General features: G+C 47.2%; 1 protein-coding gene and 1 non-coding gene across 2 annotated transcripts; both read left to right on the top strand.

Annotated features, from left to right (window-relative positions):
• Positions 1 to 1,728: 1,728 nt before the first annotated feature.
• Positions 1,729 to 13,088, top strand: aanat2 (arylalkylamine N-acetyltransferase 2). Its single transcript, XM_028814610.2, has 3 exons — positions 1,729 to 2,008; positions 11,366 to 11,520; positions 12,488 to 13,088. Exons 1-3 carry the CDS (start codon positions 1,852 to 1,854, stop codon positions 12,791 to 12,793), a joined length of 618 nt encoding a protein of 205 aa, XP_028670443.1. The 5' UTR covers positions 1,729 to 1,851; the 3' UTR covers positions 12,794 to 13,088.
• Positions 4,479 to 4,552, top strand: trnan-guu (transfer RNA asparagine (anticodon GUU)). The gene has a single exon. It is a non-coding gene; the product is annotated as a tRNA-Asn (tRNA).
• Positions 13,089 to 13,152: the final 64 nt, after the last annotated feature.

A 13,152-nucleotide genomic window follows, 5' to 3' on the forward strand; every position in this document is an offset into this window, starting at 1 on the left:
GCGCCCTCCTCACTCATGTGCCAGCCTCCATTCGAGTCGCTGTACCTATCGCCACATGTTGGAGCGCACCTCGCCTCCGCTTAGCTAGGGATACCTGTTTGTTCAGCAGACATCATCATCATCTACAGATTGTTAAGGAGTTACGTTTGATGTTTATGAGAGATCAGAGCTACGTGTGTTTTAGCGGGTAGCTGCTCATTGGCAGAGATGTCACAGCCATGTGCTCTTCTCCCCACACGGTGGGCGCTCTCCCGTTCGCAGGATGCGATCAGCGTTTTCGAGATCGAGAGAGAAGTTAACTGAAGCAGAAAAGAATCAAAGTACCGGTTTGGGGTGGTTGACTGGAGGGGGACACCAGCCTGGTCAGGTGGTCTTGTCTCCTTTTGTGGAAAATGTGTCGGATCATTTGACGCTCTGAAGTGGTAACCCTTGGGGGGTTGGGGAGGGGGGGGGGGTCACATATTTTGAATCACAGTACTTGTCGAGTCGGTCACTAATCCATCCATCCATCAAACGTGCCCGCTGTGTGCAATTCTTTGGTTTGAAGCCCTTCCAGGGAGCATGGAGGGGCAAAGCAGGAATCGACACCAGTAGTGGCCAGCGAGTCACTATTTACTTCAGTAAGTCGAATGGCGGTGAGTCGGACTGCCCACCTTTGATTTCTTGGCTGAGCCCCGTCGACCAATAACCACGTGGCCTTCACTTATTAGCAGCCCCCCAGTGTCCCAATGCTTTTGGCAATATAGTGTGTGTATATAAATATTGTGACGGGTGGCCATAGCCATTACCTGGCCGGGACGACAGCCAGATGGAAGGACGGGGGGTGGGTTGTATCTGCAAGACACTACTCCCCTGCAATGCTGGAGGGCAACCCTCCTGGGCTGCTGTGGCACCATGGATTCCCGCAGGGCACACTGGGAGTTGGAGTGTGGCACAACCTTGTTGTGTTCCTTGGGGGCCACCAGGGGGAGCCGCAGAGCCCTACATGGGGCTTTCACCACACCTGGGAGTGATTCCAGGTCCGATTAATGAGCCACCTGGAACACTCCCAGGGTCTGCTTAAAAGGAGCCCCCTCACTCAATTCGGAGAGGGCAAGGCAAGGCAAGGCAAGGCAAGGCAAGGCAAGGCAAGGCAAGGCAAGGCAAGGGTGCTTTCTGTTCTGTACTGAACTGTGCCGTGGGAGGAAGAAAAGCGCTTCTTTAAGTTTGTCTCTACCTGTCTGCGTCAGGGTTGGGGCGGCTGGAGCGCCCCAGTGGTCCACAATATTTATATATATATACAGTATGAATGTATTACTCAGTATAAAGGAGTACACCCCAAAAAGGTTTTCATACGAGGAATGTCATTAACGGCCCTATATCAAACCAAGAATAATTGGTTTAACTCGGGGGAGGCACGGTGGCGCTGTGACTAGCGCAGCCGCATGACAGATCCAGCGCCCTCCATTGATTTAAACATTTTAAGAAAATTATAATTCAGCCCTGAATTGGGTAAGCGTATATAGTACTGGGGGGAAAAGTATGGAGTGTGAAAAGGATTAGAAAGAATTTAAAAAAAGGGAAAACCGCCTTGAATTTACAGATGCTGGTAATCTTCTTGAAGGCTGGATGAGGACCCCAACTCCCCGCAGTACCTCCAAGCGAATCGTTTAATTCCCTCAGCGAGCGCGTGTACGTGCGTGTGTGTGTGTGCGCGCCAGAGAGAGCGCGCGTGTGACACGCGATTAAATGAATTGGCTAATTTTCAAAGCTGCAGCCCTCTTAGCGCTAAGCCCCTTAAAGTCGATGCTTTAAAGCACCGCTCATATCTCCGGCTCGCTACAAAGATAGCAGCTGCCACGCGACCTCATCATGGCTCAGCAGCGGAGTAACATCTCACCCTTCCTTCTCAAGCCTTTGCTCCGTGGAGGGATCCCCAGCCGCCAGCGCAGACACACACTGCCTGCCAGCGAGTTCCGCAACCTGACTCCGCAGGACGCGATCAGCGTTTTCGAGATCGAGAGAGAAGGTAACTGAAGCGGAAAAGAATCAAAGTATCGGTTTGGGGTGGTTGACTGGAGGGGGACAGCAGCCATGGTCGGGTGGTCTTGTCTCCTTTTGTGGATGATGTGTCGGATCATTTGACGCTCTGAAGTGGTGACCAATGGGGGGGGTCACGTGTCTCGGTCACTAATCCATCCATCAAATTTGCCCGCTATGACCAATTCTTTGGTCTGAAGTCCATCCGGAGAGCACGGAGGGGGGGGGGGGGGGCATATAGCAGGAATCGACACCAGCAGTGGCCCGCATGTCACTAATTACTCCAGTAAGTCGGACTGCCCACCTTTGATTTCTTGACCGAGCCCCGTTGACCAATTACCACGTGACCTTCACTTATTAGCAGCACCCCAGTGTCCCAATGCTTTTGGCAATATAGTGTGTGTATATAAATATTGTGACGGGTGGCCACGGCCATTATTAGCCAACTCCCGGGTAAATCGGGACACCTTTTTTTTCTGTGTATCCATCCAATTCACCGCCGCTACGCGTTCGTCTCAGACTAATTTTACTTTATTTAACCTTCATTTTGCCCCCTTTGTGTGCAGTTGTCTGTCCGAATCCTTGCTATTTCTGTCTACAGATTGACCCTTGGCCTTACTATTTTGGTCAGTACTTTTGTTTGCCTTACTATTTTGGTCAGTACTTTTGTTTAGGTATCGATGATGGCTCTCTTTTCACAGACCCCAAATTAACCGTTAATGTTGACTTATCCTTAAGTTTATCCCGTAAACTGCGCCCTGTGCTTAACACTCCCGCATCCCGCGACCCTCAAATGGATTAGAAAATGAATCAATGAAAGGACAGTCGTAGATATCTATTTTTAAATAAAAGAAAAATGTCAGCGCACCTTCTTTAATATTTCAGATGGCTCAGTCGCACCCATCGTTTTTTTTTTTTTCTGAATAAGTCCATCGCAAGAAACGCTAAATCACAAACTAACTAAATCGTATTAAGCGGATGGGAGGGGGTATTATGTTATTATGTTATTATTTTGTTATTATCAGCCATTCATCTTCCGAACCCGCTTTTTCCAGCTCTGGAACGCGGGGCAGCTGGAGCCTAACCGAGAAATCACAAAGCGCAAGGCAGGAGCAACACCTGGACGGTTGCGCCAGCGCACCACCTGGAGAACACACCACACTCGCGCACACACACATCAGTGGCCAATTCAGTGCCGCCAGTCCACTTAACCATTATTGCTGGAGCACAAGGAGCGTCAAGAGACCCACACGAGGAGAACCGCAAGAAACCCCCGGGATGTGAACGCCAGGGTCCTTACCGCGAGGTCAGCAGCGTTCACACTGTGCCACCCCACGCTATGTGATGAAGATGAGAGGTGATATGTCGGGTGAGTGCAGAAGGGAGCAAAACGGGGGTGCAAACTTTTAGAAGTTTCACATATTGCGCCGGGCGTCACGGTGGCGCAGTGGGTAGCGGTGCTGCCTCGCAGTTGGGAGACCTGGGGACCTGGGTTCGATTCCCGGGTCCTCCCTGCGTGGAGTTTGCATGTTCTCCCCGTGTCTGCGTGGGTTTCCTCCCACAGTCCAAAGACATGCAGGGAAGGTGGATTGGTGATTCTAAATTGACCTTGGTGTGTGGGTGTGTTTGTGTGTGTCCTGCGGTGGGTTGGCACCCTGCCCAGGATTGGTTCCCTGCCTTGTGCCCTGTGTTGGCTGGGATTGGCTCCAGCAGACCCCCGTGACCCTGTGTTCGGATTTTCCAACCCGCTGAATCCGAACACACGATCACGGGGGTCTGCTGGAGCCAATCCCAGCTAACACAGGGCACAAGGCAGGAACCAATCCCGGGCAGGGTGCCAACCCACCGCAGGACACACACAAACACACCCAAACACCAAGCACACACTAGGGCCAATTTAGAATCACCAATGTACGTAACCTGCATGTCTTTGGACTGTGGGAGGAAACCGCTATATAAATGCAAAGAATTATTATTATTATAAATCCTGAGGCTGATAAACGCTGAACGTTTCATCTCCTCTCTTTTTTTGTGTCTGCTGACCGATTTATTTCTTATTGCGTTCCTAATGTAACACCTTTCATTAATTGTCAATCTTTCGCTTTTACAGTTCAGACTGTTTTATTACTCGTTCACAGCCTCGAATCCAGGGGGTCATTTAGCTGCGCTAAGCCACCCTCCTTCCCACCCGCACATTTGCTGTCCGTTATGCTGTTACTTGTTCGATTTTGGGGACTTTATCAGTCCAGACCCCTCCTAATATTTCAGACACCATCTCCACCACCCCCCCTTCTTGGCCCGATATACCATCAGGGTGACTTGGGTGCGCACCCTGGGGCCCTGCTCAAAAAAATCACATGATGTAAAGGCCATGGCCAGCAGATCTGCCATCTGGGTGACCTGGCATATGTAAACAAAAAACAAAACCAAAACCTAATAACATCTTATGGGACAAACTAGTCTCTGTGGCGCAATCGGTTAGCGCGTTCGGCTGTTAACCGAAAGGCTGGTGGTTCGAGCCCACCCAGGGACGGGTTCTGTTTTTCCCATATGGTCTAGCGGTTAGGATTCCTGGTTTTCACCCAGGCGGCCCAGATTCTACTCCCGGTATGGGAGCGCTTTGAGTAGTGAGAAAAGCGCTATATAAATGCAAAGAATAATAATAATAAAGCATGACTACCGCACAACGACCCTCATGATTCAACTTAAACCCCATTTACTTATTTAGCTGACGCCTTTTATCCAACTCGACTTACAACATTTCTGATACAATTAATTACATTTCTTCTGGTTTTCCAACTGGAGTACTGGCAGGTCAAGTGACTTACTCAGGGTCACACAATGTCGGTAGTGGGATTTGAACCCCCAACATCACAGATTGAGGTCCATAGCCTTAACCACTACACCACACTTCCAGTATTATAAACCCATCTAATGAGTCCTAAATAAAAAATCTATTAAAAGTTCTGGGGACTCATTTATACAACTGCGTGCAAATATGTGCATGCCAAAAAAAATAAAATAAAACAAATTTATAAAACCTGCACATTTCGACCAGCTTACCCTTTATAAATCACAAACACCACGTAAATGTGAGTCCCTGAACGTGACTAGATGCTAATCAACCTCATACATATGCAATCACCATGCTGCGGACGTTCATTGGCTGATAGAGCTAATGAGACCCCGCCTCCCGTGTTCAAGAATATCTGCATTATAGCGCCTCTCCTCTTCGCTCTGAGGGTCTGGGAAAGGAGTAAAGTGTCTCGATTGATGATACAAAAAAGTTCAGGCCATAGGAAACACTGAGGGCTCGGCCAGTTACCTTACCAACAAGATGGTCATCACGTTCAGCACCGTCACGTCTGCCGACGCTGCAGTCTGCCTCAAAATACATGAATCCCCAATTGACACAGGCATCTGAGACGTGATGTTTGCCAGTGGCCTCATCTTGGCATCACATATGACTTAAGCGTTAATGAAATGCAACTGCTTGCAGATAACGAAACCCGTTTCTATCTCGCTAAAGGCCCTTATTGCAATACGAGTGCAGTAAAGAACTCCGATTAGGTTAGGAGAACCGGACACGACTTTCTGTGTTGGCAGAAATCCGTCTGTGTCTGGAGTTGTGTGTGTCTGTTCGCCCTAGGATGGACTGGCATCCTGTCCAAGGTTTGTTCCTGCCTTGCACCCTATGCTGTCTGGGATAGGCTCCAGTGCGCACCCCCCCCCCCCCCCCCAACCCCCCATATGGACCCTGTTAAGGACTGAGCTGGTTAAAAAATGCCTGACACCCATACCATGTTTTCGAAAATTGGATGTAGCACCTTCTCAGTTAGCTAATGGCTTCCACCACAATCTTGGCTGACATATTCTTGACCCGTCGGCCTGCAGTTCCCTGAGAAGTGACAACGGGCAGCCAACGAAACAACAACAACAAAAAAAAAAAAAGGTCTTCAGTGCAAATGCACAACATTGGCCCCCTTTAAAAGGGAACTAAAATATAGTCTGTGCATCATAGTCGCCACTTTTGAGGTTTAACATACAGCATGACATTAGATAGATAGATAGATACTTTATTAATCCCAATGGGAAATTCACATTCTCCAGAAGCAGCATACTGATACGATAAATAATATTAAATTAAAGAATGATAATAATGCAGGTGAAAAAACAGACAATAACTTTGTATAATGTTAAATGTTAACGTTTACCCCCCCGGGTGGAATTGAAGAGTCGCATAGTTTGGGGGAGGAACGATCTCCTCAGTGTGTCAGTAGAGCAGGACGGTGACAGCAGTCTGTCGCTGAAGCTGCTCCTCTGTCTGGAGATGATACTATTTAGTGGATGCAGTGGATTCTCCATAATTGATAGGAGCCTGCTGAGCTCCCTTCGCTCTGCCACAGATGTTAAACTGTCCAGCTCCATGCCAACAATAGAGCCTGCCTTCCTCACCAGTTTGTCCAGGCATGAGGTGTCCCTCTTCTTTATGCTGCCTCCCCAGCACACCACCGCGTAGAAGAGGGCGCTCGCCACAACTGTCTGATAGAACATCTACAGCATCTTATTGCAGATGTTGAAGGACGCCAGCCTTCTAAGGACGTATAGTCGGCTCTGTCCTCTCTTACACAGAGCATCAGTATTGGCAGTCCAGTCTAATTTATCATCCAGCTGCACTCCCAGATATTTATAGGTCTGCACCATCTGCACACAGTCACCTCTGATGATCACTGGGTCCATGAGGGGTCTGGTCCTCCTAAAATCCACCACCAGCTCCTTGGTTTTGCTGGTGTTCAGTTGTAGGTGGTTTGAGTCGCACCATTTAACAAAGTCATTGATTAGGTCCCTATACTCCTCCTCCTGCCCACTCCTGATGCAGCCCGGCGAATTCATATCGCCGAGACGTTATTGAAATATATTAATAGTGTAATAATGTGAATGAACCTAATCCTCTTTAATAAAACCCCTGTGTGCGTCCAGTGTCCGTGTGTGTGTGTGTCTTCTGGTGAAGTGCGCATGCACGGGGCACAGCGCGATGCTTCAAAGCATGGTGGGGAGAATCTGCTGATTGCCCACCGTTGTGACAGAAAATTAAACGCATATTACGGACAGCAAAGCCAGCATTACTGTCAGAGAAAATTACAGGCATTTTACGGGAAAAATTTAATGAGGTAAAAGGTCCCTTGCCATTTAATATAGACTGTTCCTACTAATGTTTATGGACTACTGTGCTAGCGCCCGTTATTGTAACGGGCTTAATGACTATCCATCCATTTTCCAACCCGCTGAATCCGAACACAGGGTCACGGGGGTCTGCTGGAGCCAATCCCAGCCAACACAGGGCACAAGGCAGGAACCAATCCTGGGCAGGGTGCCAACCCACCGCAGGACACACACAAACACACCCACACACCAAGCACACACTAGGGCCAATTTGGAATCGCCAGTCCACCTAACCTGCATGTCTTTGGACTGTGGGAGGAAACCAGAGCACCGGAGGAAACCCACGCAGACATGGGAAGAACATGCAAACTCCACGCAGGGAGGACCCGGGAAGCGAACCTGGGTCTCCTAACTGCGAGGCAGTAGCGCTACCCACTGCGCCACCACTTAATGACTAGTATATTATAATTATTATAATGTGTATGAGTCGTCATTTAGCTGGTTTGGCTGCATTTCCCTACTTTATCAGGGGTGTCCTCATTTCCCTGCAGTTTTTCCGAAATGTAGCATAGGGATGGCTCAGAGTTGACATAAATCGATGCATGTTTCTTTTTATAAATCCCGACGTTTGCATGAGAATTTGTGCACACACATCTCGAGCTACTTTTTGTGGGTACGAAAGCTTTATAAATGAGGCCCCTGGCTGGTTGTTATGGGTGGGACACGATTAGAGCAGGTGTTTATAAAGCGCTATAATGAGATGATGATTTGATGGTTTATTCTTGAAAAAGGCCTATATATGGTCCAGATCTAATTATGCAACTGTTCGACCGACAACCGTCTCCACGCCATTTTGGAATGCAGGGCAGGTGCTGCCATCTATCTGCAACAAAAAGAATTTTAAGTGAAATCTCTATGTGCAGAGCAGGTGTTATTAAGTTTATTACATAGAGAATTCACAAGTTATAGCGTAATGAAAATTACATAATTAGATCTGGACCACCCTATTCCGCTTTACTATCCAGCCACTTTGCGTCTCTGTTGCTGGCATTGTGAAGAGGGGGCTGAACGTACCCCAAGGAGACGCGGTTTGCTCCTCCGAAACCCCCTGTTAAACGGTGATACAATGGGAAACACATAATTTCTTTTTTACCTTCATTTTGCTCGATCAGCTGCTGGATTGCTGTTGCTGCTGCTGTGCCACGTGATCTGCATTTCGCTCGGAGCTTCGGACATTTAAAAGCCTGTACAGCAGCTGTCCTACTCTTTGCCTTTTATTTCCGGCCCCTGACGTGATTAAATCTCTTAGTACAAAGTCTCGTCTCGCGGGATGTGAGTTTCTTGATATTTTTTAGATTATAATTATAAAAGAATAAGAATCTGAAAATAACATCACATTAAAGTTCAATAAATTCTGAAAAGAATGATACCAAACATATACAGTATATGTAGGTTTTAAAATAAGCCCGATTTAAAGTGAGACAAAAAACGTGACATAAAAACGTCACCGTTGCACTTTTAGGCTTAGGATAGAATGTTTTCCGCAAAACAACTGCTTTAGTTAGCAAAGATACTGCGCCTGCGCAGTCCATAACATCGTTCAGGCGTGTGTTCCTGCCGATGGAGACATTAAGCAGGCAGGAATCATTCAGTCAAATGACAAGACTGAACTGTACGTTTAATCCTGCATGTGCTGAGGGGGGGCAGGTTGGGGTCACAGGGAGTCGCAGCAGGTGTAAGGAAAGAAGCAAACAAGTTTAACCACACTGAGCATGTTTTTTTTATGCATTAACATTTATAATAATAATAATAATAATAATAATAATAATAATGCATTTTATTTATAGAACACTTCACATTAGCAATAAATCTCAATTATGCCAAAATGAAATAAATAAAATGACTTTCCATAATAATTAGATACCTTAGATGCATTTTTACCTCAATGTATTGATTCGCTGCGGTGGGTTGGCACCCTGCCCGGGATTGGTTCCTGCATTGCGCCCTGTGTTGGCTGGGATTGGCTCCAGCAGACCCCCGTGACCCTGTGTTCGGATTCAGCGGGTTGGATAATGGATGGATGGAAGTTCGGATCATTTTACCGACTCGGACCTTTGAGTCTCGTTCAGCAAAATGAACGAATCCTTTTTCGAGTCATTTCGTTCATTTCGTTCATTTTAGCAAAATATAATTAAAATGTTACCTGTTACCTCCCTAACACATCTACTGCTTATACAAATGTTGATCACACTACAAACAAGACAAAACTATAATGCTATAAGAAACAGAAAATATTAATTCATTGTTTACCTGGGTCTTTAGTCTATGATTCGCTCACCTCGCCTCTTATCTGACAAGTTTTCGGGTTTGAGTCGTTCGTTCATCACGTGACAGCCCAATTAGCTAACCAAGGCAGTCTGAGCCGGAAAAAGAATTGATTAGTTCATCTCTCGAGTCTTCGGGTTCGAGTCGTTCGTTCATCACGTGACAGCCCTATAAGCTTAACCTAGTATGCAGTCTGAGCCGGAAAGAGAATTGATTAGTTCATTCCTCGAGTCTTTCGAGTCGTTCGTTCTTTTGTCACGTGACCACTTACCGGCTCAGTACCTCAGTCAAATACTAACGTAAAATTCCATTTGTTGTATGTTGGATCATATTTAGAAATTATCATAAAATTATCAGAAATATCTAAAACGCATTTTCTTATAAATAAAAAAGGTCTGTCAATTTCTGTCACTATAATTTTGTTACTGTTTCTTGAGGATCACTCCCACGAGACGACTCGTTCTTCCCGAGTCACATTAAAGATTCACGAATCGTTCAAGAACGACCCATCACTGAAGAGAAAGGCGACTTCGATTAAAGCTCTAGAGGCCTGAAAGGCGATTTCGACTACAGCTCTCGGCCTAATTACGCATTCATTCAATACACCTATATCAGTTTTGTGGTGCTTATACTTATTACTATTCCATATTGTACTGGAACATTCATCATTCAATATTATAGTATAGGCCTGGAAAATTCATCAACTAACAGTACAAGCCTGTACAGTAATGAGTAAAGCGGACTCCAATCATTACAAAACAACTTCTTCGTTACTTATCATTTGTTCTTCATACACTGCTGACACAAACTCGTGTCCGTTTCATCTTACGTTTTCGAAACGGGCTCTTTGTCTAGTTTATTTTATAATTGCCATTTAAGTAATTCTGGCACAAATGGCATTCCGTATATATTTTAACAAGTATAAAAAGTTAAAGAACTATATATGATTAAACTTTTTCAGCGAGACCTGAAAACATCCTTTTCTCCGTTTCACCGGCAATTCCACAGTCCAATCTGATGAACCCTCTGCTTGCCGCCAGAAACCAGAAACGTTTCGAAGTGGAACGCCTCTTGCCCCGCCTCTTGACGCTGATTGGTCATCTGATTCAATTTCGTTTTGGCCCATTGAAAGCGCGCTGTTGAATTGAAATGCATTGTTTGCATGCCGGTTAGGTATGACACGCGATCTACGGACCTGAATTAAAATATCATGCGCTTTTTTTATTGCATTTTAAACTGACACGAAAATTGCGTGCCGTAGTGAAAAGCAATCGGTCATTTTTGATGTTATTTTTAATTATGACCCGGCAAGACCGTGACAAATTGAAGTGCTCTACGTGCATATATGCCTCACATTCCAAAGTTGTTCACACGTTGGATTACATTTCATTTGGGCACGAATAAGCGTTCATATTTATGGAGCCTGATACGGATCTAAATTAATAAAGGGTCTTTCTGGAACCCTCATATGGCTGGTTCTTTTGTAAACCAAAAATGGTTCCCTTATAGTACATGGGTCTGAAAAACCGCATTGGCACCTCCTTTATTTTAAACAGTGTCCAGCCAGTCGGGGTTCTTATAAAGGCAGAAGCATATGATGGCCATTAATCCGCCCCTGCGATTATCATTTTAATACATGAAAAGCTTCAAGTTCGACAACCCTGCATTGTCAAATCCAAAATACTGGACGAGGTCATTTATTTTGTATTTAAGGTTGTTCCTTTTAGACAAAGTGCACCTCCTTCGCACCGCTTTGTCATATCTTGCTGCTTTTCTGCTGCAGTCCTGTGTTTTATGAAGCAGCTGGCAAGGCGCTATATACTAAAGGTTGGTCTCTTTTTTTTTTTTCTCTCCTCAGCATTCGTGTCCGTGTCTGGGTTGTGTCCCCTGACACTCGATGAGGTCCTGCACTTTCTGAGCTTGTGTCCGGAGCTGTCCCTGGGATGGTTCGAGGAGGGTCAGCTGGTGGCATTCATCATCGGCTCTGGATGGGACAAAGAGCGCCTCTCACAGGTCAGTTAGCTGATCCAGGATCTACTTTGCACTTTTTGAAAGGTTCTATTGACTTTATGTGAAAGCAGCGACAGAGTTCGCTTAGTGAAAATGACGGGTTGTGCTGCTCCACATCGGGATTGCGTGGGGAGAGTGGCAATGGTAGGCTGAGAGAGTCCCAGGTTCGACTCCCCAGTGTTCCCTTTGGGGAAAGTGGTGTCGGCTCTGAGGCTAAAGATCTGAGCCGGTCCAAGTCCCCGTTACTGCCAAAGGGGATCCTACTCTACTGGGTGGGCTCTCCCTTGAGCCAGACCCTTAAACTGTAATTGTTCAAGGGGCGCTGTGCAATGGCTGACCTTGCGCTCTGACCCCAAGGGGTTTGAGAAAACTAACAAATTCCTAATGCAAGAAATTGTATAAGGCGTAATAAAGAAGACGATATTACTGAAATGGCTGAAGACTGAGAGAGCGCCCCCAACAGACCCTTACACGCAAAGCCATGTCAATCCATTAGGCCTCATATATAGGCGGCCATCATCCGAGAAGCGCCATTTACAGAAGTCAAGGTGGGCGAGCTCAGGATTGGTGTTTGCAGGGAAGTCATCTCGGTGCCCATTTGAGTTACCAAAACGGCACCCCTCGGTGTCTATTCAGTGTTAGAAGATTTTGAAGACCGTTCATGTGGGCCCCCCTCTGTATCCCTAGCAAGGACAGAGGGGCTCTTTTATGTCCGGAGCGTGCGCCTATTGACTTACATGAACGGTGTCCACCCACGATGTCCAGAGCGCGCATTCACTATTATAACTACTTTTAGGACCGGGGTGGGTTGGTGGTCTCCCCTTCGGTATCGGGAGCGCGCGCCACTCCAGTATAATCAATGACTCCCCTCAGCTGATGTCGCCCTCCTATTTCGACTAATGGATTGGCCGGCTCTGGACTGTCGCCCCTTTTTCTCCTTCTAACCCCCGCTATTTTGTTTGCCTTGCAGGACGCCCTGACCACTCACGTCGCAGGTACGCCCACCGTCCACATCCACGTCCTCTCTGTGCACCGTCACTGCCGACAGCAAGGCAAAGGTTCCATCCTGCTGTGGCGATACCTGCAATACCTGCGCTGCTTGCCGTGGCTGCGACGTGCCCTGCTGATCTGTGAGGAGTTCCTGGTGCCCTTCTACCACAAAGCTGGCTTCAAGGAGAAGGGTCCTTCGCTCATCTCCGTGGGACATCTCCGCTTCACCGAAATGGAGTACAGTCTGGGCGGACGAGCCTTCGAGCGCCGTAACAGCGGCTGCTAGGGAACTGGACACCCGGGAAGTCACTGCCCCACCGCCTCAGTCTCCCCGTTCCCGATGGCTCATGAGAGACACTTCTGACAGACCACCAGGAGTCCCTGGACCAGGCCGGAGATGGTGGGGGCTGTGACAGCTTCACTGGCAGCCACCAGAACTGGTGAGGGGTGACGCTAAAATGTCACCTGCCTTTAATGTTGGGAATGGCAAAAGGAGATTTGGAAGAGCCCGGCCAGATTAAGGGGGGACCCTGGATGCTGGGACATTTTGTTTGCCTGGAACTGTACAAACGAGGGGCCCGAGTGGCTCCACTTGTGTTTTGCCGACCTGCCAAGCCACCCACTTTGGATGCGACACCCATGTCG

The sequence above is a fragment of the Erpetoichthys calabaricus genome, chromosome 11 (assembly GCF_900747795.2).
Source record: "Erpetoichthys calabaricus chromosome 11, fErpCal1.3, whole genome shotgun sequence".
NCBI lineage: Eukaryota > Metazoa > Chordata > Cladistia > Polypteriformes > Polypteridae > Erpetoichthys > Erpetoichthys calabaricus.

What these genes read in the sequence shown, in the direction of transcription:
- aanat2 (XM_028814610.2), top strand. Translation starts at nt 1,852, where the DNA reads ATGGCTCAGCAGCGGAGTAACATCTCACCCTTCCTTCTCAAGCCTTTG. An exon ending in TTTCGAGATCGAGAGAGAAG is followed by an intron (nt 2,009 to 11,365) that starts GTAACTGAAGCG and finishes TTCTCTCCTCAG; the next exon opens with CATTCGTGTCCGTGTCTGGG. An exon ending in ACAAAGAGCGCCTCTCACAG is followed by an intron (nt 11,521 to 12,487) that starts GTCAGTTAGCTG and finishes TTTGCCTTGCAG; the next exon opens with GACGCCCTGACCACTCACGT.